Raw genomic sequence first — 27,097 nt, 5'->3', positions numbered from 1 at the left:
ATAAAGGAAAAAACACTTATTGGAAATATACACTTAAAATTATTCAATCTAACAGTTATGGTGGACATTTCACTGAGTTACACTTATTCCTACAAACTACTTTGCTCTTCACATAAATTCTTCTCTGAGCAAAGTTTTTACTACTGTTTGATACTGGTGATATGTTTGTAGATGTCTCTTGTAGGAAGGATGCCACTTGACTAAGTGTTGTTCCACACATATCAAGAGACAACAACTGAAGTGTTACCATCAATTTTGAAGACAGAATTAATGAGCATGATGCAAAAAGACAAGGGACAAAGTAGCTGGGTTAGAAACAAGTGATCTTCCAGCTACAGAAGATGTGAAAAACTACATAAAAGTCCCTGTCCTCAGAAATACAACTATTCTACATTCATTATATTTGCAGTAGCTACAGTGCCTAACCAAAAGCAGGTCTTCCCCCACAAAAAAGTTGTCACAGAAAGGTTAGAAGTCTGCCACTGGATGTGAACCAACAGTACTGTTCAACAGTAAAGGCTCATGGGCTTGTATGTCCGTGTCTCACATTCTGATACTGAAATTGTATCTAATGGCTTCACACTGAAGGGATATTATAGCACACAGGTGTTGATGATGAAAATCAAAGGTAAAGAGATGACGGTTAATTGATGAACACAAATTAGTTAATAAAAGGTACAGCTGTACGCGAAGTATAGAAACAGAGTGGAGGTAGCTGAAAGAATGAAGACCTCCTGGATAGGTAAGACAGCCACCACAACTAGAGCACAGGTGGGTGGTAATAAATCTTTAAAAACCCCATCATGTATGTGGGACAGTTGTGAAGAGCCTTGGAAGGTTGAAAGCTTCAACACAATGAACCAAAACAGGAAAAAAACAGAGGACAATGTTTTAGAGCGAAGCCAGTAAAAGGAAAGAGCAGCCAAGATTATACTAGTAGCTGGCTCACTTAAATGTGTGGTTTTATATGAACAACATATATCTGGGAGTATTTTTTACATTTTTTCTGCAGTTGATATTTTTCTCTAAGATGAAAATTAAAAATAAAACGTTTCCAAGGACTTGCAGTGACTTTTAAGGCATAAAATATGAAATTTCATTCCCCAGTTCTTCCTAGTCTCCATATACACATTTCTATGTTGATTTAAGTACCTACATTGCCAAGAACTTCATATCCTCACTTCAACTGGAGATTATTACCTGGGAAGGCTATGGATTATAATACCAAGACATACAACATGGGTTGGGACAATCAAAAACCAGTATCCTTCTCAGACATTAAGTTTCCCTGCACTTTTTCATGACTTCAAAGTTACAATGCAGTATTTCACTCCCTGCTTCTGCTCCAAAATGTAGAAATCCTCCAACTTAGCTGAACTACCAGATCTATAAAATATCCAGCTTTCAAGGAATCATTTCATTACAGTATTGCCAAAAGTTTTTTTCTGTTCAGTGATTTAATATTTTTGTAATGTGAAAATTCTTATGAGGAAAAAAAAAAAAGGAAAAAAGAAAGGGAAGATTGGAATGATGTTTTATTCTTGTTCATATAGAAAGGGTCTCTGCCATCCAAGGCTGAATATTTACATGAAAGCAAGTAACATGATGCGAACAAAAAAGAATTGCATGTGAAAACTGGCAGAAGCAAATAGCTCATCTCTGCTTCTAAAATGCATCAGGTGAAGCATACCTGTATACGCTGTGATAAAGAGAGGCCTGAATCTGCAGGGACGATCTGTATTCGTTGTGGTGTCCCATCCATTAGTGTTTGTGTAACAGCTTCCTGGGAATGTGTAACCTAGAAAGAAGAAACAAATGTAATGGACTGACAATGGATATACTATTTTAATGGATCCACTACCTTAATGGATTAAACCTTATGGTTTCTCTGAACAAGGCCATGGAAAGTCTGACACTCTTATTCTATAAAGAATGCAAATGCTTGTAATCTAATTCAACACCTTAATTTTTCTAATTAGAAAATTTGCCTTTAAACCCATTCTGAAATACCTTCCAATGTAAAATTTACACACACTTTAAGTAAAGTGATTAATTGTCGACAAGTCCATGTATGTCAATCCAACTGAATATTTACCACTGTTGATGTTCATGAGACACAATATCTATCATCACAGCTGTGCTATGTTTGCACTAAATGTACTTTAATGGCTTGCTTGAAATGACAGAAGGTTTTCTTGTATGGAAACACAGCAATTGGCAGTTTCAATTCTGTTTTTCTTTTAAAGAATTCTATACTGAGGAACTATTAACAAAGGTAGAGAAAACTAATAAATTGCATGAAGTTGGCAAGCAGCGTATCATATTAAAATCTCTGTGTGAATGCTCTTAGATACAATTCATGGAAGTGTTTTAAGAATTATCAATATTTTTAAAATTCTTCACATCCTACAGGCAACAGCATATGGGGGAAGGTATTATTCACTACATTACCTGTCAATAAAAATTAAGGAGAACTGCCATTTGTAGCAGCTTGATCAGAAAGGTCAGATTTTTTGCAGCACAAAGAGAATTTGTCTTAACAGAGTTTACAGACGCCTTCAAATTGAAATTTTTGTCTTAAATTCCCAGGTAACTCCAGAACATTTTTGCAGTTCACAAACTGCCTGCAACATCCTGCAAATCCGTATTAATAATAATTCCCAGTATTTACACCATTATACAAATACTCCTCTGCACCTGATTCCCCCTCTGCCCCTCCCAATTAATACAGAGAATATATATGTATATTGCAGTAAAGTTACTGTTTCGTAACAGGTTGTGAGGGTTTTTTGGTCCTCCTGGACTAGCTTCCTGATTTTGCAACCATACCATCATCTAAATGCTAGTACCAGCAGACAAAAGCAGGCCAGAACATGCAGCTGTAGTCAGTATGAGAGGGGGACAAGGCGGTGGGTAAGACTTCGTCTTACAGCAGAAATACAAGCACCTATCAGCCTACGTTGATTTTGAAATTTTGCCCAAAAAGGTGTTACTTTTGGTAGCAGTCTCATAATCTACTTGCTCCTCTCCCCTCAGTTTGGTAGGTAAAACTGTCTGATTAGTCATTCCATGGTCAGGAATAGGACACTGATGCAGGTTGAAAAGCAGCCCAGCAAACAGACAAACAAAGGCTATTATTAGCACAGATCAAACCCTCAGTCCAGATCTCCACAATGCTCAGAAGCAGATGCATCAGAGCAAATGAGAGAGGTTAAGCTGCTGGGGAGATTGCTTAAGCTGCCAGCACCACCAAAAGAAATGCTTGTCAAACTACTGCCCAAGCCATTTCTGGACACTGCTTTCTAAAAATACCCGATTTTTCTGAGTACAAGTACTTTTAAACAATTCATCCACTTCTTTGCTTAAGTAAAGAACAAAAAACTGCTCATTACACAGCAGCGTTTTCAGTTCAAGAGAGGTACTTTCAAGCACTAAAATTCTGCATCAGCCTTTCAAAATGACAGGTACACGTGGTGATTCAGAAGTGATTAGAGTTCTATGTGCATTTATCTTTGCTTTACAAAATAAGCTATGTATTACAGAATTGCTTTACATTTGCTCCCTTAAAATGTCATGATCCACGTTGTGTAAGGTAAAACTGCTCTTTAACCCCACAAAATATCAGCTTGACATTTTTGCTTCTATGCAGAATACAAGTTTCTTATTGCAAGTAAGAGTAATTGCAAAATTTGTTAATGTCCTGGGTTGCAGTGTATTCTATTACCATCCCCATCAGCCGTTGAAATCAGGTGGGGCAGTGTTTCCTTGCCTCCTCCCCCCAGACTATCTTGCTGTTGATGGCCCATCATTGTCCTGCCGCCTGACTCATAGATAACTCCCTCTGGACTATCATCTGTTAATGAGCCCAATCAACACCTGGCCTTATGACTCATTACCCCATTGTGAGATGCTCCACCCAGAGGGAGGAACCAAGCATCCCAGCGTGGATATAAGCTGAGGTTGAAAACCAGAGAGGAGACCTTTCCACTGGATTTCCAGAGGACAGGAGCTACACAGTCACCATTGGACCTTCTGAGGAGGAGCAGACCCTTCCTTTTCCTACAGGATTGCCACTTCGGGAGGACTGCAGCCACCATTCTACCAGACCACCACCCTGACTAACAGGGTGCCAGGTTGTATCTTAACTCTGTCAGTTTAACCCAGTGTTATCCGCTTCTATTGGGTTTTTTTTTTGTTTTTCTTTCCCCCTCCTTTTATTTCCCTATTAAATTGTTATTCTGACTTGGTGTCTCCCACTAGTTTGTTTTCAAACTAGTACATAATTTGGCGCCCAACGTGGGGCTGGCTGCTGAGAAAAGTCAGAATTACAATTTCGTATTGTAGAAGCCACCTACTCACTATGATGTTCAACATTCTTACATGGGTCTTGTACCTGGCTCTCTATATTTTTCCGCACATGGGGAGCTATCTGCCGATTGCAATGCTCCTGTGTAGACCAGGGTATGGTATAAAATTTGCTTTATTAGTCTATTATGCCTACTGCATGATAACCTCCGAGACAATGAACATAATTCGGAATATATACTCAACTTTATCTGCTTGTCCTACTTTAGGCTGCTACATCTGGGGCTTCAACAATCATACCCAGCCCCTGGGGGGAGGATTAAAGAATGCTTTTTTCCAGCCTTTCAGACCGGACACAGCAGTTTTTGAAAATATTGAGTTCCCTGTGGATGTTAAGGATGGCATAATCTTCTTGTCAGTTCTCTTCTCTTTTTTCTCTATGACCTGCACTGTGTACACCATGCTTAGGATCAGAGCTATGGCACAGCATCCCCAGGACGAGAGGAAAAAAAAGAGCCGAGCAACAAGCACAATGTCTACACAGATTGTCGCAAAGAAGAAAGGAACCAAAAGCATAGTGACAGCATCCATCCCTACGCAGACTGACGCAGAGGAGAAAGAACCCAGACGCAAGACTGCAGCATCCATGTCTACGCAGACTGACGCAGAGGAGAAAGAACCCAGACACAAGACTACAGCGTCCATGTCCACGCAGACTGACGCAGAGGAGAAAGAACCCAGACGCAAGACTGCAGCGTCTATGTCCACGCAGACTGACGCAGAGGAGGAAAAAACCAAAGGCGCTGTCAGCATCTCCACACAAACTGTTACTGAACCAGAACAGCCTAAACCGATTGCAGTTGCCCCCGTTCAGAAGAAGAAATCAAAAAGCAAATCAGTCCGCATAGTGACTGACGAGGATGCAGCAGGACCTTCGCACCCAGCAGAAGAGGCAGAGCCAGAGATCATCACTCGGTCGCTATCCCTGGGTGAGCTGCGAGACCTGCGGAGGGAATTCACCCGCCAGACAAACGAGCCTATCCTGACCTGGCTGCTCCGCATCTGGGACGCTGCAGCCAATGACACCATTCTGGACGGAAGTGAGGCCAGGCAGCTGGGATCTCTGTCCCGGGATGTGGTCATTGACCAGGGGATCGGGAGAACCCAAGAAACTCTCAGCCTCTGGCGGCGACTGCTTACAAGTGTAAGGGACAGGTACCTTTGTAAAGAAGACCTCCAGGTGCACCAAGGGAAATGGAGCACAATGGAACAAGGTATCCGGTGCCTGAGGGAATTGGCTGTGCTGGAGATAATTTTCTCAGAAGATGAGAGATTTCCGAAGAGCCCAGATGGTGTCCAGTGCACATCCCAGATGTGGTTGAGGTTCGCACGCCTTGGACCAGAGATATACTCCCGTTACCTGGCAACACTGCAATGGAGGGAAGGCGAGGACAGGGTGGGTGTCTTGGTGAACAAACTGAGGATTTACGAGGACACCGTCACAGCCCCATTTCGCACTCATGTCTCATCTGTGGAAACAAGGCTGGCTGAGCAAGTCCGGAGCTTGATCGAAGAAGGCCATCAGAAACTGAAAAAGGAACTTAAGGAAGAGATTTACCCGATCTCGCCAGAACCAACAAGAGTCTCTGCCATTAGGAGCCGGCGTCCCCCAACCAGGGAGAGAGGATACACCCCACGAGGTAACCTCTGGTTTTTCCTTCAGGAACATGGAGAAGACATGAGTAAGTGGCATGGAAAACCCACCTCCTCCTTAGCAGCTCGGGTACGTGAACTAAAAAGAGGGACAACTACCACAAGAAGCGCATCTAGAGTCAATATTGCTCCGGTCTCTCGCACACAGAACTCCAGACGGTACCGGAATGATAATATGACCGATCCTCTTGAAGGGACCTCAGGAACGTATTCACCGGAAGGGAGCAACATGCAACATGACCAGGAATAGAGGGGCCCTGCCTCTGGCCAGGTAGAGGAAAGGGAGAATCGGGTCTTTTGGACTGTGTGGGTCCGATGGCCTGGCACATCTGACCCACAAAAATACACGGCTTTGGTTGACACTGGTGCTCAATGTACTCTGATGCCATCAAGGTATGTGGGAGCAGAACCCATTTCTATTTCTGGAGTGACAGGAGGATCCCAGCAGCTGACTGTACTGGAAGCTGAAGTGAGTTTAACTGGGAACGAGTGGCAGAAACACCCCATCGTGACGGGCCCGGAGGCCCCGTGCATTCTCGGCATAGACTATCTCAGAAATGGGTATTTCAAGGACCCAAAAGGACATCGTTGGGCTTTTGGGATAGCTGCTGTGGAGACAGAAGATATCAGACAACTGAGTACATTGCCTGGCCTCTCAGATGACCCCTCTGCTGTGGGACTGCTGAGAGTTGAAGAACAACAGGTGCCAATCGCCACAGCAACAGTGCACCGTCGGCAATATCGCACCGACAGAGACTCTGTGGTTCCCATCCATGAGATGATTCGCAAACTGGAGAGCCAAGGGGTGGTCAGCAAGGCCCATTCACCTTTCAACAGCCCTATATGGCCAGTGCGTAAGTCCAGTGGAGAATGGAGGCTGACGGTGGACTACCGTGGCCTGAATGAGGTCACGCCACCATTGAGCGCCGCTGTGCCGGACATGTTGGAACTTCAGTACGAGCTGGAGTCCAAAGCAGCGAAGTGGTACTCTACTATTGACATTGCCAATGCCTTCTTCTCCATTCCTTTGGCAGCAGAATGCAGGCCCCAGTTTGCTTTTACCTGGAAGGGTGTGCAATACACCTGGAATCGACTGCCCCAGGGGTGGAAGCACAGTCCCACCATTTGCCACGGACTGATCCAGACTGCATTGGAAAAGGGTGAGGCTCCAGAACATCTGCAGTACATCGATGACATCATTGTGTGGGGAAACACAGCAAAGGAAGTGTTTGAGAAAGGAGAGAAAATCATCCAGATTCTCCTGGAAGCTGGCTTTGCCATCAAAAGGAGCAAAGTCAAGGGACCTGCTCAAGAGATCCAGTTCCTGGGAGTAAAGTGGCAAGATGGACGGCGTCAGATTCCCACTGAGGTCATCAATAAGATCACTGCGATGTCTCCACCGACCAACAAGAAGGAAACACAAGCTTTCCTAGGTGCCATAGGTTTCTGGAGGATGCACATTCCCGAGTACAGCCAGATCGTGAGTCCTCTCTACCTGGTTACCCGCAAGAAGAATGATTTCCACTGGGGCCCTGAACAGCAGCAAGCCTTCGCCCAGATCAAGCAGGAAATCGCTCATGCGGTAGCCCTTGGCCCAGTCAGAACAGGACCAGAGGTGAAGAACGTGCTCTACTCTGCAGCCGGGAACAATGGTCTGTCCTGGAGCCTCTGGCAGAAGGTGCCTGGTGAGACTCGTGGCCGACCACTGGGATTCTGGAGCCGAAGCTACAGAGGGTCTGAAGCCAACTACACTCCCACAGAGAAGGAAATCTTGGCAGTCTATGAAGGAGTCCAAGCTGCCTCTGAGGTAATTGGCACTGAAGCACAGTTGCTTCTGGCACCCCGACTACCGGTGCTGGGTTGGATGTTCAAGGGAAAGGTTCCTTCCACGCATCACGCCACCGACACCACATGGAGCAAATGGATCGCCCTCATCACACAGCGTGCCCGTATTGGAAACCCGAATCGCCCTGGGATTCTAGAAATTATAACAAACTGGCCTGAAGGTGAGACTTTTGGATTATCTTCTGAAGAAGAGGAAGAGCAAGTGACTCGTGCTGAGGAAGCCCCACCATATAATGAGCTACCGGAGACTGAAAGACGTTATGCCCTCTTCACTGATGGTTCCTGCCGAATTGTAGGCGCTAACCGAAAGTGGAAAGCTGCAGTATGGAGCCCCACACGACGAGTTGCACAAGCTACCGAGGGACAAGGTGGATCGAGTCAGGTTGCAGAGCTTAAAGCCGTCCAGCTGGCTTTGGATATTGCTGAACGAGAGAAGTGGCCGAGGCTCTATCTCTACACCGACTCGTGGATGGTAGCTAATGCTCTGTGGGGATGGCTGGATCGCTGGAGAAAGGCCAACTGGCAGCGCAGAGGGAAACCCATCTGGGCCGCTGAGATTTGGCAGGACATCGCCACCCGAGTAGAGAAGCTGACCGTGAAGGTTCGACACGTGGATGCGCACGTACCCAAGAGTCGGGCTAATGAAGAGCATCGCAACAATGAGCAGGTGGACCGAGCTGCCAAGGTGAAAGTATCTCAGGTGGATCTGGACTGGCAGCACAAGGGAGAATTATTCCTAGCTCGTTGGGCCCATGATGCCTCTGGTCATCAGGGGAGAGATGCAACATACCGATGGGCCCGTGACCGAGGGGTGGACCTTTCCATGGACAGCATCTCACAGGTCATCCACAGTTGTGAGACCTGTGCTGCAATCAAACAGGCCAAGCGGGTGAAGCCTCTGTGGTACGGTGGACGATGGTCAAAGTACAGGTATGGGGAAGCCTGGCAGGTTGATTACATCACCCTTCCCCAAACCCGCCAAGGCAAGCGCTACGTGTTGACCATGGTTGAAGCGACAACTGGATGGCTGGAGACCTACCCTGTGCCTCATGCTACAGCCCGGAACACCATCCTGGGCCTGGAAAAGCAAGTCCTGTGGAGACATGGCACCCCTGACAGGATCGAGTCGGACAACGGGACTCATTTTAAGAACAGCCTCATCAACACCTGGGCCAGAGAACACGGTATTGAATGGATATATCATATTCCTTATCATGCACCAGCTGCCGGAAAAGTTGAACGCTGCAATGGACTACTTAAAACCACCCTGAAGGCACTTGGTGGGGGGACCTTCAAAAATTGGGAAGTGAACTTAGCAAAGGCCACCTGGATGGTCAATACCCGAGGGTCCATCAATCGAGCTGGTCCCGCCGAGTCTGAACCCTTGCACACAGTGGATGGAGATAGAGTCCCTGCGGTACACCTGAGGGGTATTTTAGGAAAGACTGTTTGGATCAATCCCGCCTCAGGCAAAGGCAAACCCATCCGTGGGATTGTCTTTGCTCAAGGACCTGGTTGCACTTGGTGGGTAATGCAAAAAGATGGGGAAACCCATTGTGTACCGCAAGGAGACCTAATCTTAGGTGAGAACGGTGCGTAGGGTTTCATTGTATATATATATATATATATATATGTGTGTGTAGAGTTTAAAGAAGGTATTGATTTGGGATGATGTAGATGGTAATAGAATAAGGGGTGGATAATGTCCTGGGTTGCAGTGTATTCTATTACCATCCCCATCAGCCGTTGAAATCAGGTGGGGCAGTGTTTCCTTGCCTCCTCCCCCCAGACTATCTTGCTGTTGATGGCCCATCATTGTCCTGCCGCCTGACTCATAGATAACTCCCTCTGGACTATCATCTGTTAATGAGCCCAATCAACACCTGGCCTTATGACTCATTACCCCATTGTGAGATGCTCCACCCAGAGGGAGGAACCAAGCATCCCAGCGTGGATATAAGCTGAGGTTGAAAACCAGAGAGGAGACCTTTCCACTGGATTTCCAGAGGACAGGAGCTACACAGTCACCATTGGACCTTCTGAGGAGGAGCAGACCCTTCCTTTTCCTACAGGATTGCCACTTCGGGAGGACTGCAGCCACCATTCTACCAGACCACCACCACCACCCTGACTAACAGGGTGCCAGGTTGTATCTTAACTCTGTCAGTTTAACCCAGTGTTATCCGCTTCTATTGGGTTTTTTTTTTGTTTTTCTTTCCCCCTCCTTTTATTTCCCTATTAAATTGTTATTCTGACTTGGTGTCTCCCACTAGTTTGTTTTCAAACTAGTACAGTTAAAAATTGTGTTTTGTATTATGTGTGTGACAGACTGTTTCAACAACTATGTAGCTTTCCTCTGTTACAGTAAACTGGCAGGACTGTGGAAATGAACCACCATATACTCAGTGTTCCCAGCCACAGATTAAAGAAAGAAGAATGCTACAGGCTCTTGGCAGGTAGCTTCCCCACAGGAATCAGGAAATGTGATCTTGATGTAGAGATAAGAATTATCTCACACAGAGCCAAAGATGACTAGGAGACGGCAGAATCCGAGAAACGACAATCACTGCACAGTACCCATATGGAAAGGGTTATATTTTGCTTTAATGTTTTGCTTTTATGCAAAAAGTCCTAAATCAACAAAAACACGTTTGTGAACACCATTGTAAAATTGTTGCAATAATTTTGTGATTTAAAATCCTTCATGAACAACAATTAATATTAAAAAGAAATCAAACTCTATGTCACAAAAGACTTCTGACCATTATTTTGATGAGACACAGAAGCATTTTCCATTCTCCTCCATACTGGAATACCTTCTCCTTTCAAGTCTTTTTCCTTTCAGGTTCTACTAATGTAAATTTTTCTTGTAAATTCAATTAAAACTACTTCAACATTCAAGAGAATTATAAATGCTAGCAAAAATACTGCTGAAGTTCTCTAGATGTTAAACTATGAGTTTTCAGTGCTTACGGTGATTAGGAATGCCACCAGGCAATAACAGCCTGTAGGTAGGCAGGAACATAAGTTATTGCATGAAGGCCCCTGTGAGACTGCTTTCCTTGCTGACTCCACCTTTCAGGCAGCACACTCATGCATGGCATGCACCTTTGACAGTAATTTTGGCTAAAGGAGTCCCAGCTTGCACTGCCCTTGGGGATGCTTTTCAGTCCTTCCAACCACGTGCCTGGTTGGACTGCAACCTGGACAAAATAAGGACACTGATCACGACCAAGAGGGAGATGACCTTCCTCCACTATGCTGTAATTTACTTTTTTTCCTAGTTTTGTCCACCACATGATGACACAGAGAGCTTACATGAGCAAGACTAGCATAGCATGAGAATAAGTAGCTAAGTGAGGATTGGGGAATGCTTAAGCTGCACTGCTCCCAAATACGGTGTGACCATCTCAGACACAGTAAAACCTTGTGAAAGGACAAATCCTAATCTACACTGCTGACAAAACAGCCTTGAAAACTGTAGAGCTGTGATTTCACCATGAACAGGAACAGCCAATAGCTCTCTGCAGCACTGCACCTTCACTCTGTCTGTTTTCTCCCCTGCCTTCCTTTGGCTACCAGCCATCTCCTTTGGGCTGGCTCTGGTACTCATTGGAGCCTTCTCAGACCCTAATCAATGCCAATCCAGCAGAAAATCTCCCAATTGTTTTGGCTGGGTTATTAGCTTTCTGTTGTTGGGAAAATTAATAAGGAAAGAAACAGAAAAAGGACCCTCTCTCTCCCATGTTACTGAGATATTAAGTTAGCTCAGTGCCTCCTTGAATCACATTATGAAATTGAGAAACAACCCCCACAGAGGCTAAACACCATCATCACACCATCCTCTGAGTGGAATGTACACTTCAGCTAGCTTTGACTAGCCTTGTGCTGTCAAAAAGAGACAAATTTAAACAGGAAATACAGCCCTATTTAGACCTCAACAAAGAATTACAGTCCCAAAACAAAACTGCATTAAACAGGTGTTCTCATCTAATAAAGAGGACAAGTAATAAAAAGAAAACCTCATACATCCCATAAATCACTTAAGTCCTTTTGAGATAGCCGTAGCAACACTCAGATGCTACAAAATAAAAGCTGTGAGAATTTATTCAGAGTAGAATTAACCACCCCATCCCCCACTCCAACTTTTCCATCTGAAATCAAGGCTGAGAGGAAATAAAATTACTTGAGAAGTAAGTCTGTGTCTAGACAAGAAACCAAGAGTGGATATTTCAAGCTAAAAAATAACATTTATTTAAGATAAATAAATTACTGCCTCTATCTAATTTAAAAGGGTGCTAATTTTAAATATTCTATGCTATGCTGAAACTTTCTAGATAACTATGTATACTCATATCCACACACTCAAACTATCTGTGCATCTGTGGCAGTTCTCTGGCTGCAGTACACAGATTCTGCACACAGGTCACAAAAATTGAAACTAGAAATCTGCAGAAACAGTTCAGTCTTTCTTTTGACACATAGCAAGCACATATATCTGAAAGCGAAGAACATGGTAAAACTTTAATAGTGAAAACAAAACTGACAAATGAATTGCATAGTTGTAAAGTAAAAGCTGTGTCCTGACTTTTGTAAAGTGAGTAAAACAATTACACAACCAGATGGCTCTCTGAAAACCACTACAGGCCCACAAAGCAGAGCTGAACAGCTACTGACTTACTGGAAACACTGCTAGATTTTTCTTAATTTCTGTAGGGTGGACTTTGGCAAAAAAGACTTTGCAGCGTAACTTTAAAATGGACATAGTAAGTTTTTCTGCCTTCCGAGGGAAGTGTCCAGAAGTCTTGTCTGTACTAAAAATTTTCTCTGCTAATTTTGGTTTTTACATATCAGTCTGTATATTTTATTATTCAATTTCTCTTAAATAGGACTCAAAATTTATGTACCTCTCCCATTTGCTGTTCAAAAATTTGATGGGCCAGTTCCTCTATGGTTGCCATGATCTCTAATCACCAGAATTTCCTGTCAAAGAAAGGAAAGAAGATGCTTAACATCTGTAGTTTCAAAAGTAAAAATATCTTGGGGAAAATTAGTTCACATAAGTGCGTTCACAGTTTTATGAAGATGACATCCCTGCAAAATTTAAAGTTTGATTATACATAAAATTAATTCTATAAAAATAATTAATTTGCTATTTGAAAACTTTGTATTGTTTTATTTGAATAACTCACACAAAGACTTCCTATTTTTCTGCTTCTGCTTTTCCAACAAGCAGTAAAATCACTGTGAGAACAGAAGTCTTCTACTGACCATGACATCAGTAGGGACATATTTAACATCTTAAAAAACTGGAACACAGACAGTTTTGTTAATGCAAATCAAGAGGGGCAAATCTAACCTCTTCTGAACTCTTTTAGATTTTTTTAGTATTAACAGGAGTGCCCGAAGGTCAATTTCGTAACTAACAGGAGGCAGTACTTGGGACACAGAAAATACGTGTTTAAAAAAAAAGATGCTGTTTCGTTATCACCACTGTAGCTACAGCACAAGCCCAAATCTTCATGAGAAGAATTTTGTGGGATTTAAGAGACCCTACTACATGAATGAAGTATAAAGGATTCAGATGCATGCCTTGTTTATTTGGCAAGGCATGTATTATATTACTGATATACAAATATTCACTAGACAGTACTTTAAAGGAACATTCACAAATTATGAAGCACCATATAAACAATTTTACTGACAAAAGCTAATTAAAAGCACTGCAATACCTACTTCTTGTGTGAACAAAGACAGTACTCTCACACTAATACTGGTTTTCATTCTTTAACTTCTCTGGAACTCCTAGGAATTACCTCCTCCTCAGTGAATCTCTAAACCTCCCCAATGAGCCATGCAAATAAAACATTTAACTAATTTTTAACTCAAATTTAACTCAAGCTATTTCTGCTCTTAAAATTGGAAAGAGAAATCTTTCTCAACTAGCACAAGAACTGCAGGCCTTCGAGGTGTGCCCAATGGTATACTAAAGCCTAATTAATGTGCGAAAGGGGAAATACAGAAATATTTGGGCACTGTACACCATTCTTAATCACTTACTAGCACACTGCATTCTTAGTTAAATTAGGACAAAAGATGACAGACATGCATATAGAGATATGATTCTAAAGCTTATGCTGAAAAGCATTATCTCCTAGGAAGATCCAGTATCAGCAACCTTCCATGAGCATTCTATCAGCCCACTTCTGCATCCAGTGAGCTGCAGCACAATCACTATTCAAAGAGCACTTGAAATTTTCAAGATAGGCAATGTGTCTTATCCATGTTTTCTTCTTTTAAATAAAATACTAGTAACAAAATATTGCACTGTTTATATATACAGTGCCAGAAATGAGTGCTACTTCATTACAAAATAACAAAAAATGGCTTTGAGGAATTAATTTGCACCAGCTAGTTAGTTCTCCTACATCAGATGCAACTGCCCTCACAGTCGAGATGTATTAGTAAAACAACTTAGCTTGAAAACTGAAAGTGATTTTAACTGACATGTTTTACCTCGGAGTAAAGCAGTGAAGGAATACGTATGTATTCAACTATGATGCACCAGTCATAAGGAAACTAGCTCTCCGAGAGGCATAAACCATTAGCAGTGAATTTCTGAAACTTATCTAAAAGAGACTCATTTGAACTACACTTGCACGAGCATAGGACCTCAAGTACACAAACAAGACTGAACTCTTACGATGAAGAGGAATCTGGAGAAAAGTTTGAACCTGTCCTACCTCTTCATGCTGTCTGGAATAAGCACAAGGAAATTCAACCTATGGATGCAGAACCAGCTGTCAAAGCTAGACAAATTATCTGAGTTTGAGCTCATGAGGCACGCACACGATGGAAAACGAATGTACTCACAATTATTGACAAGAATTTACATATTAATCACATGGTGTTTTATATTTTGACACCTGCACTTTCAATTTAAATAAACATTCAGAAGTATGTACTCTTGTGTGTTGTTGCTTTATTTAACTCAGCGATCCTTAAACCAAAGGGCACTGAAAAAAACAGTATTTGTAACACCAGTACGCTGTACTAAAATATCTTAATTGAAACCACCTCCAATAAACCATGCAACTTTGCTCTGAAGAGCATGCATAACAGTGAAAAAAAGCACCTTCAGTATTTCAATTACAAGCTTTTAGACAGCATTTCATGTCGCAGATCAACTACTGAAATGGAGAGCTGCAACAGGCATTCCTATCCCATTTCCATTTTTATAATTTCATGTCTTCATGCCCTGAAAAGTCAGTTCAAGCAACTGAACTGGCAGAAACCTCTTTCTTACTTGCAGAGTCAAGGAATAGTTTCAAAAGCAGTTTGAACAGAATTTACAGCTCACCCCCAGGAATGAGGTCCTGCTTGCCCTGACCAAGCTGGGATGATCTTGACCACACAGTAGAAAATTTAACTCACTAAAAGGACAGAAAACTCAGCTGGCAGAAATGCACCAATCATCTAGGTAAGCACACTGAACTGATTTCTTTTGCAGTCAGATTCATTCTATGGCAGACAAAAGGGAGAACATGTTGTTATAAGTCAAGAGAGGGAAGAAAAGAAGGAAGATTTAAGGAGGAGGCAAACCTCCATTTCTGTTGTTGTTGGCGGGGAAGCTGATAATTCAGTTGAACTGCACCATGAAACCATACTCTTTGCTTTTGGCCCAGCGAACTGCCTGATGTAGCTCACTCTAGAGTCAGACAAGCCCAGAGTCACTGAAGAAGCAAGGTCACCTCTCTGAGGAGCAGCTATGTGTTAAGCTGTGCATCTTGCTCTGGGGACAGGGGAGCAGGACAGGTCAAGGAGAACTACCTACAAATTCTCAGCTAACTTTGGTACAGCTGTAAAAGGTTTTATAGTTCATGTTTTGCTTACCTAGGGTATCTGTGTTAGACTTCACATCAGGTATGCTTAATCACTCTTTAGACATCCCTGCAAGAAATTAAGCAGAAAAAAAAGCTTCAGCTGTTTTTCTTCTATTATGTAAATTTTAAAATTTAGCACATTTTTCATGTTTTTAAAAGCTTATTTTCCTGAGTTGCTCCAGCCAATATTCTCAGAAGCTGAATAGTTTCACAAGAAATGATAAATATATTCTAAATAAAAGCTACCTGAAATTGAGAAATGTTCCCTAAACACCTTATAACCTTCATTTCCCAGCAAAGAAAAGCTCTTGGGGGACGAGGGAAAGGCCATGGATGCTGTCTACCCAGAGTTTAGGAAAGCCTCTGACACCATCTTCCACAGCACTCTACTGGACAAACAGGCGACCCACGGCTTGAACAGGTGTGCTGTTCCCTGGGTAGGAAACTGGCTGGCTGGCTGGGTCCAGAGTGGTGGCAAATGGAGCTATATCCAGTTGGTGGCCACTCACAATGGTGTTCCCCAGGGCTCAGTACTGGAGTCAACCCTGTCTAGTATATTTATCACTGATCTGGGCACCCTTGGTAAGTTCGCAGATAACGCTAAGCTGGGCAGGAGTGCTGAACTGCTGGAAGGTAGGAAGGCTCTGCAGAGGGATCTGGACAGGCTGGATCAATGGGCTGCGGCCTGGGGGTGCTGGTCAACAGCACCTGAACATGAGCCAGCGTGTGCACAGATGGCCAAAATGGCCAGTGGCATCCTGGCCTGTATCAGCAATAATCCAGCAGGACCAGGGCAGTGACTGTCCCCCTGTACTCGGCAGCGGTGAGGCCATGCCTCAAATGCCACGTTCAGTTCCGGGCCCCTGACTACAATAAAGACTCTGAGGTGCTGGAGCATGTCCAGAGAAGGGCAATGGAGCTGGTGAAAGGTCTGGAGCACAAGTCTGATGAGGAGCAGCTGAGGGATGTGGGAGTGTTCAGCCTGGAGAAAAGGAGGCAAGGGGGAAAGTTACTGCTCTCTACGAGCACCTGAAAGGAGTGAAGTTGCACCACGGGAGGTTTAGATTAGATACTAGGAAAAGTTTCTTCACTGAAAGGCTGGTCGGGCATTGGCGCAAACTGCCCAGGACATGGTGGAATTGCCATCCCTGGAAGTGTTCAAAATGCATGTATGTGTGGCACTAGGCTTAGTGGCAACCACAGCTGTGCTGGGTTAACAGCTGGACTCGATCTTTTTTCAACCTTAATGATTCTAAGTATCATCAGCCTGAGTTTTGATCTTCAATAACCAGAAGTGATCTTCAAGGTGTTCTCATCTAACGTGAATCTTCCTGATTTCAGAAATGCTCTTTTCCATGCTTGTCAAAACCATGCTATACACCTTCAAAGGACACATGAGGCCATATATGAGAAATGTTTATTGCTGGTATAGGAAAGAAGTAGACTGAGTCAATTAATTGGCAGATTCTTCCTTAGAATACTCTGTTCTCCTTTCAAAATGAATGAAACAAACCAAGATAAACCAAACTTTATTCAGATGCTTAAGACTGCTAAACACATTTATATTTCCTTTCTAAAGTTATCTAAAACATTGAAAGGATGAAACCTGGAATTCTACAAGACCAGAGACCACAATGTAAAAAAATCTGCACATACTTTTAGGATCTTATTTATAATGTCCAACAGTTAAAAAAACTGTAATATTAGTTATATTAGGACTACAAGCAAGAAAGGAGAGCCAAGGCTCCTGCCAACACATCAAGCACTATGTTATTTACAAACATTGCCCAAATAATTTTTACCTCATTTATATCTCACTTTGAACGCTCCTGCAAGAATTATTTTCAACTGCTGCTGTTTCAACCAGCAAGCCTATAGCTGCTTATAACAAGCTCAATTGCTCTACTGGCTTCCCTTTTTCACATCAGACTAAGATCCTTGCCTTTACTTTTACCACAAAATTTCCGAAAAACACAGTGGTAAAAAGTGCTTTGTCCCAGGGCCATTTAGTTAGATACCGTCACAGCATAAGCTCTTACTCCTTCTACAACTTTTTGCAGATCTTCCATTAAGATCTGAAACACTCTAAAACTACAAAACAAACATAACCTTTCTAAAATTTTCCTTAAAAAGGATGTGTTGCTGACAACTATGTCAAGTTAACAACATTAAGACTGTCAACATGATTAGACTGCTGCCTCTGCAAATGTACAATACATTCTAGTTTGGCACCCTTGTATTCCCTTAGTCTGTGATGATCCCTTTGCATATTTTCTTATTAGTGGTAAATTTCTGAGGCCAGGGAAAAATCCCCTTCTCAGAAGATACCCAGCACAGAAACATTCTGTTTCTGTTGCTCTAGATACGGAGTAACACAAATATCAGCATCTGTACTCACACTGATTAGACCTGCTTTACAAGGATAATCACTACACTTGTTCTCAAATTTATTTCTTGAGTGTTTCACAGCATTACTTGCCACATAATTAAATAAAAAATGAAGCTATTTCAAAAACACTTGAAAAAAAAAACCAGAAACAGAATTATATATCCTCCTCTTTTCCTTAGAAAAGCTCAATCCCTCCATCCACTAGAAGCAGCATCTAAAAGCAGGCATTTTGACAGAAGGCAGGCATTAGACTTCCTCTTAAATGCATTAAAATGCATTTATTGCTTCTCTCTTCAATCTTCAGACTCAAAATGCTACCAAAGTATTTTTGTCTGTAAGTTACATATTGTTAATTTATGCTCCTGGTAAATGAGTTAGTGAGCCTTCTTGGCAAGACTCAGAATTATTTTTAAATGCATCACTATCCTCAGTTAGTGTAAACTGGGTGGTGGTGAATCTGGCATCATCAAGTCCAATGGTGTTCCACTGCTACTTTAGATAAGCACTCTGTAGGCCACCACAGCAATGGAAAACTTTCATTAGCTTGCACCAATTAAACCCATCCTCTCTACTTCTTCCTCAGCTTTTATAGGCCGGAGTTTTCTCAATGTTTCTGTCAAAAAAACATATTAAATACTTACTTTTTAAAGTATTTCAGGCTTACTTCAACTGAAATGGGTCACGAAACATTCCCATGAGAGCAGACAGCAGTTTTGAGGGTTGGTAGTTAGAAGCACTAACCTCTCCATTAGTACAGTTAAGTTATACCCAGAAGACATCACTGTTTAACTTACCCTTCTTCAGGGACAAAAGTTATACAACTTTAATTGTCCTAGTAGGAGGTTCCTATTAATAGCATTTTTTAATATTACACCAGTGTAGACTACGGACTTTAAAAGCAGTAGCAGAAGTATGTTTCTTTATGTTTGGATGCTCAATTTGATATAAATGGTAACATCTCTCATTTTATTATATTACAGCATTAGTATAGCTGCCCCACTATCAAGTGCCTTGATTCTGGTGTAATACCCTTTAAATGAGTAAGAACAAACCACATCAGCATGAAGATACAACATGAGAAAATTATGTCCATTCCAAAGATCTTCAGTTTACTTTGGGAAAAAGTGTCATACCCCTGACCAGTTTTACTGGTACAAAAACAGTATTTGTAAAATTTTAGTAGTTTACCCTACCCTGCTGGCACTGTTAAACCAGTTTGACTCTGTATGCTTAGAAGAATCATTATTCATTCCAATTACTATGTATGGAATGTGTCTTAATACAGGGGTCTTTCCAGATTAAATTAACCTGTTAAACCAATGAAGTTACACAAGTATGTTCTAGATACTTTAGAGGTACAGGTACATTAACTAGTTATGACTGCAGAAGTTACTGTGAACTTTACTTTTCGTTCTTTTATCAGTGTGCTGGTTTTGGCCGGGGGAGAGTTAATTTTCTTCGCAGTAGCTGGTATGGAGCTGTGTTTTGGATTTGTCCCGAACACAGGGTTGATAATACAGAGATATTTTTGTTATTTCTGAGGAGTGTTTACACATAGCCAAGACCTCTTCTACTTTTTGTGCTGCCATGTTGGTGAGGAAATTGGGGGTGCGTGGGAGGTGGGTGGCAGATACAGCCAGGACAGATGACCAAAGGTATATTTGATACCATATGACACCATGTTCAGTACATAAAAATGGAAGAAGGAAGAAGAAGGAGACATAAAAATGGAAGAAGGAAGAAGAAGGAGACAGAGTGATGGCATTTACCTTCCCAAGTAACCATTACATGTGATGGCATCCTGCCATCACCTTGTATATTCAGCCAGCTACCTGCCCTGGAGATGGCTGAACACTTGCCTGTCAATGGGATACAGTGAATTAAATCTTTGTTTTGCTTTGTGTGTGCAGCTTTTCTTTCCCTACTGAACTGTCCTTACCTCAACCCACGAGTTTTTCAGCTTTTACCCTTCTGATTCCCTCCCCAGTCCCACTGGTAGGGGAGTGAGGAAGTGGCTGCCTGGGGTTAAACCACGCCACACAGTAAGGACAAATACGGGAAGGTCAACATGACTTTTTAGGAAAGCTCAAAAAGTTCATATAACAGAAAGCTAACTGGAAAAGAAGAAACTTAATCTCTCCCTGTAGTCTACTGCTTCAGTATGAATGATTTCAGTACACCTTAAAGTCAGCTAAGGATTTTAGCTCAGGTCATCACATTGGGCTTACAGGCGCTCTGTACCTTAAAATGGAAACTAGTCCTAATTTCCATTATCAAACTAATCATATACTAATTAAGAATTCAGCATAGCCTATGCCAAACTTCTTTAATAAACTCCTACACATAAAATAGAATGCACTTAACAATCCCTCTATGATTAAACGTGTCTGAGTTAGTGCTTAAATAAATTAGAGAACCACCCAAGATCTCTTCATACTTTAGAGCAGTTTTCTGCAATGCTTTATAGATAATAAATTAAGCCAAGGAATCCAAATACATTTGTGAAACAAATGATGCTACTGTGCTCAGTGCTTCATATAGGAAAAGCTCAATGAACACAGCAAGCTAAATGAGCTGTTCTTGGATTATTGTTCTATAAACCACATTGTTCAAGAGGGTAGAACAGCTGGTAGACTTAAAGTAGCAAGATTCTCTTTATCAATGAATTGAGGAATATTTATGTGACCCTTGACACCGAGTTACATACTGTTTTTTAAATTCGCATGAGATCAAGATTTAGACAGTGTATATATATGAGACAAGTATCAACAGGAAACTGAAGCAGCTGGACCCGCAGGCAAGCGAGGGAAAACGAGATGCTTGCAAAAGCATAACGGAGTAATTAAAAGGCACACAGCAATACAGAAAGATGCATTTGTAGGCATGCCTGTGCAATTAATTTAAAATCAGTGCTCTCACTACCTTTTCTTGTAAGCATGTGCTACAGTGGGAGGAAACATGAGGAAACAGAATCACTACAACAATTTTTCAGATGACCAACAAATCATTTTTACAGTTTGGGCCACCAAAGACATAGTCCCACTTTTAAGCCTTGTCTTCTGCTTCTTTTATCATGGTATCTCTAGAACCTGCCCCATCAGCTACAGGTGAGCTGACTTAGCTCATTAGTCCCACAACCAACTGGGGAAGGAAGGAGGAGGAAAGGCAAGGGGGCTGCCTGCAAGCAGAGTCTACTCGCAGGAGCACTGGCTACGTGCCAGAGCTAGATAAGGAGACAGCCATTTAATCAGGTCAACCTGCCCTGTGTAATGCCAGCCATAGCTGCATCTCCACCTGAAGCCTGCAAAAGGAAAAAAAAGAGAAAAAAACCCCAAACTGGTGCCCTGCACCAGAGCTGAAGCTTCACCATGAACCACGACCAGGAAGCTCATCTGACTGAAAACTTTCCCATTCACTGGATTAGGTTCAGCTGGGTCCATTCTAGCTGGCACAGAAAGATCGCACTAACACAGCACGGCAAGTGCAAAGCCTTCTTTCTGAACACGTTGAGGCAGTACATCCTCTATGGTATAATTACAGTATTTCATGAGCGGTAGCCCCACTGCTGGCTTTGTTCCAGTCTGCCTTCACAGCTGTATAGCTGTAAACTCATCTTCTGACTTTATTCACCTTGCACCTAACAATTGTTACACATAACACAGGAAAAACAAGTAGAAGCAGAACCAAGATCACTTCCTTTTTGGAAAAAAGCCCACAATGTTACAACAGCTTATCTATATTGCCAAATTATCTATACAGGTGTTATGCAAAGTGACCGTTTGGAGTATTCACTGAATTACAGCCACAGATGAGGTAGTTGATACATGAAGGTACTCTACAGAAATCAGCAAACCTCTTCAACAGTACCACTAATAACATAACCCTTACAAACTTGCACATCTGCATATCCATGGAAGCTTCCTACAGATGAAAAAAAAAAAAAAAAAAAGCACAACAAAACAAAAACCACAAACATACAAACAAAACCTCCACACAACAAAACTGAGTTTCCCACACACCCTTCCACTAAATTTCTGTTGATACTGTCCCATATAAAATATTCTGGGGGATGAACTGATCAAGAGCGGCCCTGCCAAGGACTTGAGGGTTCTTGTGGATGAAAGGCTACACACAGCAATGTGCACTGGCAGCCCAGAAACCAAACGTGTCCTGGGGCTGCATCCAAAGCAGCGTGGCCAGCAGGTTGAGGGAGAGGATCCTGCCCCTCTGCTCTGGTGAGACCCCACCTGGAACACTGCATCCAGCTCTGCGGTACCCAGCACAGGAAGGACATGGACCTGTTGGAGCAAGTCCAGAGGAGGCAACCAAGACGACCGGAGAGATGGAGAACCTCTCCTACCATGAAAGGCTGAGAGAATTAGGACTGCTCAGCTTGGAAAACAGAAGGCTTAGGGTGACCTAATTGCAGCCTTCCAGTACCTGAAGGGAGCCTACAAGAAAGACAGAGAGGGACTTTTTACAAGGGTCTGTAGTGACAGGACAATGGACAATGGCTTCAAACTGAAAAAGAGCAGGGTTAGATTAGATATTAAGAAATTCTTTACTGTGAGGGTGGTGAGGCACTGGAACAGGTTGCCCAGAGAAGCTGCAGATGCCCCATCCCTGCAAGCACTGAAGGCCAGGTTTGATGGGGCTCTCAGCAACCTAATCTAGATCATGGCATTCCTGCCCATGGCAGGGCGGTTGGAACTAGGTGATCTTTATGCCCCCTTCCCAACCCAAGTCATTTTGTGATTCCCTGGTTTTTTCCTTTGTTATCCACTACACCAGATTAGATTTTGCTAAGAGGGTGTGGGTGTGTGTTTATGAAATTTTTTTTGTTGGGTTTGGGATTTTTTGAATTCTTACGAACATGTGAAAAGCACTCTGAAAAAAATCTTCATATTAAGTCAAATTAAGAGCCATGTTGACACATTGTCCTGCTAATACTTCAAAAGAAACATTATTACAATAAATGGGTAGTTCTCACACCACAAAGTTACTGCTAAATTATAAACAGCAACCTCAACTTATTTGGAATGAAACCATTTATTAGAGCAAATATGACAATAGCAGAGGGTTTGGCTTTATTTTTTTTGGTGGCTTATGTTTTTCAAATTTCCACTTTAACTTCCAACAAAGGCATTCAAATACTGAGCTTAGTCCAGCCTGGCTTACTACCAAGTTGAACAATAGTAAATTAAATTAAACAAATTTAAACAGCCTTTTAGAGAAGGCCTGGCAAAGTCAACAAAATTAATCTAAATATTGATACAGAAAGGCAGTTCTTAGACAATGATTTTCAGGAAGGACTGTATTTCCTTACAAAATCTGCAGCACTGCATCGTAAGATATACAGGACTCAGAGAGCACAAGCCATCTTCCAGTCTCAGAGAACTGGAATTTTAAAGAGTTTGGTTTTACAAAAATTAAATCCTTTGTTGATTTAAGATTTTGGCAAGTAATGCAGTAATCTTGTGAATTAAAAGCTGATGACTGAAGGGTAAAAATATGGACAGGTATGCATACACAAGAGTAAGAATTTAATTAACTGTACCTTTGCAGTTTTATCCATAAAATTCTACTGATATAATTCTGTTTTGCAGCAGGTTACCTTATGCCAATAATGTACAGGCACAAGTTTAAAGTGCTAAAAGCAACTTGGAACACCACTGAAGAAAAAAAAAAGTAAAAGCTTTACCAGAAAGTAACCCAGGTACAGTTTAGTTTCCCCCGATGGTCACTGTTGGTTGCACGCTGCAGCCTGTGTGTGACAAAAAGCAGAGAGCTGTGCCAGCAGAGCCTGTGGCCCCACACCCTCCTCAGCAGGTTACTGCTTCTTCACAGGGGATGTTAAACCCACCACAGGCCTGAGAGCTCCCTGATCTGCATCAGCCAAAACAACTCAGGTTAGCAAAGGTCACTATTAAAAGTGCTTAAGCCAGGATGGCTGCTGAAGCAGGACAGACACACAGACCCTGTACCAGCCGCAGCACTTGCCAGCTGAGAGCCACACTTCGTCCACCAGCACAACAAACATGGACAAGTTTAGATGTGACACCACTCTAGTCCTTACACACAGTCAAGCTCTTTATTTAAGCAAGGGGTACTGCTTTTTTTCAGGGTTTTTTTGACTCAAACATTAGACACAAATTACTTTCTTTAGGTAGACTGCTTTGCTTCACAAATTCTACAGCAACTCCAGCAAATTCACTGGCTGCACAAACTTTAATTACATAACACAATAAGCACATGATAAATTAAAGCAAAAATTGACTATAAGCACAGGGAACAAACTAATCTACCTATTGCAAATACGAGATTTCACATCATAGATGAAAGTCAGTTCTCACTGGACTAGCACATTAGCTACAAGCATTCTGTAGCGGTATTTCACATGTGAGTTATTTAACTTGAATACTACAATATCACTGGGCTTTTGTTTGGTTTTGGTTTCCTGTACTCCTGTCTGCTCCCCCTGACCTTTAATAACAGAATATAATAATGAAATAATTCATGTCGAAGAGTACTTCTGGAGGTCATCTGGTTCAACCCTTTTCCCCCAAAACAACATCAGCTTCAGAGTTACGTATGTTGCTTAGGGCCTTCTCTTCACAGGCTAAGAACCTTAAACAGAAAAATTAAAGTAGACTTTAAAAAAGCACCAGAAACATAAAAACTCCAAACAAAAAAACGATCTCTCCTCCTATCCCACAATCTAGCCTAGGATATGACTATCCCTAAAGAGATCAGAACATCCATGAAACTTGTTCCCTTCAAGAGTACATTTCACAAGAAAACACAACCAGTAAGAAAACCACAAATATTGTTAAGAATCGAGGAGAAAAGTTAAAGCTAGTTAATTTATCTACTGTGAGCTTCTTTCTGTAATAAGCACCTTGATTTGTTCTTGCAGAATGCAGTAGACTTAGCAAGTGGTGTCAAACCATTCAGAGCAGTGTAGGAAGTGCAGAAGCAACTGAGGACTGCAAACCCCTCCGGGTGACCTCAGCCACCTTCCTTATATTATCACACACGTGCACACATACAGCTGACCACCATCACATGAAAATACTTAGTCCTGTGATAAGAGAGGTTCAGCAATACCTCTCGAGAAAGATACAGAGAGAAGCAGGCAAGCATTTCACAGATCTTAAGGCTTCCCTCAAACAAGTGCCCCTGAGTAAAGCTGTACAGCAAAGACCAAGGTATGGGCTAAATGCTCTCTGTTGGACGTCGCATGTCACAACTGCCAACCATAGACTAAAAGGAGTGGGGAGAATATTTATGGAATTATTTTCAGAAAAAGCCATACAAAACTACGAAGAGTCACCAGATGAACACTGCCTGAACTGGCATAGAAATTGTGATGTTTTCCCACCGATCAGATACTTCTATTTTTACTTATATAACGCTGATTCCAAAACCAGGAAGCTGTCCTACAGAAAACTATTTTAATTTTTTCCCATCTTATTTTTCCATGACAAGTGTGGGCACAGCTCTTCCTGCTACACTACTTTCCCAAGTCCGCTCTGCTGACATTAGTGGCTTCAGATCAGAGACCTCACATAAGAAGAATGAATGCCTAAACTTGGTTTTCAAGAATCATGTCCACACACTAGTCTTGCAGTAAAACCAGTATCTAGACTTTTTTCCCCCTCTTTTCTTGCTTAAGTTCGCTTGCACAACATATGGCATCTCCTCTATTCCCTCCACAACGTGCTAAGGGTAAGCGCATCCTGGGGCATGCGGCCGTGCTTTCTACACTTAAAGCAATATATAGCAACAAAGAGAAAAGAAAGACTCCACAAACTCCGCAGCTTAGAAGAAATACCGCACCCAACAAGACAAAATAAGGAGCAGCGACAGGGTCATCTGACCCCACAAAAATAATACCGGGTGTTGCGCAGGACATACCACCCTAACCCAAAAAACGCAGACAGCCCCCAGGGATATACAAGAGGAGCGAACCGGCGGGCCCATGCCGTCGGCAGGCAGAGAGTGGCGGGGGGGTTCGGGGGAGCGCACGCTGAGCCCCCGGGAATGCTGAGTCGCAGGGCTCGGGAGGGTGGAAAGGGAGAGGCGCCGAGGCCAAGCTACAGCGCAACGCCGGGGCCCATCCGTCCCCAGCCCTCCCCGCCGCCCCGGCTCGCTGCCCTCGCATCTCCCCTGCCCGGAGGTTCGCGGGGCTGCGGGGAGGGGGCGCGGAGCCAGTGCCGTGCCCGCCCCCGCCGCGGCGCCCCGCACAAAATGGCTGCGCGGGGCCGAGGCCCAGCACGAGGGGCGCATCGCCCGTCGCCGCCTCTTCCCGCAGCTCCTCTGCCCGACAGACGGGGCCGGCGGCCGCGGGAAGCGGCGGCCGGCGCCGCCCGGATGCGGGGCGGCGGGACACGCAAGCGGTTCCTGTAGGTGAAAGGTCGGGGGGCGCGGGGCCGCCCGGGGCCGGGCCGGGCCCCGGGGCGGGGCGGGCGCGTTCCGCTTCACGTTCCGCAGCGGTGGCGGCCGGGAGCCGCGCGGGCCCGCACCGTTACAGCGCGGCCGCCCCCGCTCCCCGTGCTCCGCCGCCGGACCGCGCCCGCTGCGGGGAGCGTCTCTCGGCTGCCGCGGGTCTCTCTCTCACCTGGCGGGCTCGGTGGCCGGTCCGATGGGTTTGTTTGGCGGCGGCAGCGGCTCCGGCTCCCGGGGGTCAGAGTTCGCGACCCCGCCTCCGCCGCCGCTCGGCCCCGCCCCGCCGCGGGCTCTGCGCCTGCGCCCGCGCTCGAGACTGGCGCCGGGCGCGCTGCGGAGGGGGCGGGGCGCCGGGCAGCGGCCGCTAACGGGCCGGGGCGGGCCGCTGCTGGGCGGTGCGCGCCGCCGGGTTCCGCACCTGCGGGCAGGGGCGTAGCACCGCAGAATCGGCAGGGTTGAAAGAGACCTTTAAGATCATCCAGTCCAGCCGTCCACCCAGCACTGCTGCTACTGT

The 27,097-nt window shown here is 43.6% G+C and overlaps 1 protein-coding gene across 9 annotated transcripts in view; it reads right to left on the bottom strand.

Moving 5' to 3' along the window:
• The window catches only part of NR2C1 (nuclear receptor subfamily 2 group C member 1), a 62,274-nt gene extending 35,433 nt beyond the window's left edge, over positions 1–26,841 (bottom strand). For 3 of the 9 annotated variants that reach the window (XR_014226325.1, XM_082279701.1, XM_082279706.1), the window contains exons 1-4: positions 26,756–26,838; positions 15,757–15,813; positions 12,771–12,846; positions 1,691–1,798 (exon numbers count right to left, since the gene is read on the bottom strand). Coding sequence is in view for 8 of the 9 variants with exons in the window: in XM_082279701.1 (XP_082135827.1) it covers positions 1,691–1,798; positions 12,771–12,824 (162 nt within the window). In the remaining variant the exon portion in view is untranslated. Of the gene's footprint in view, positions 1–1,690; positions 1,799–12,770; positions 12,847–15,756; positions 15,814–23,836; positions 23,900–26,755 lie in introns of all 9 variants that reach the window. The other 6 variants (XM_082279703.1, XM_082279707.1, XM_082279705.1 and 3 more) reach the window with 4 other exon arrangements.
• Positions 26,842–27,097: the final 256 nt, after the last annotated feature.

Source organism: Coloeus monedula, assembly GCF_965178545.1.
Source record: "Coloeus monedula genome assembly, chromosome: 4".
Taxonomy (NCBI): Eukaryota; Metazoa; Chordata; class Aves; order Passeriformes; family Corvidae; genus Coloeus; species Coloeus monedula.
This window is presented reverse-complemented; position numbering and strand designations above follow the sequence as displayed.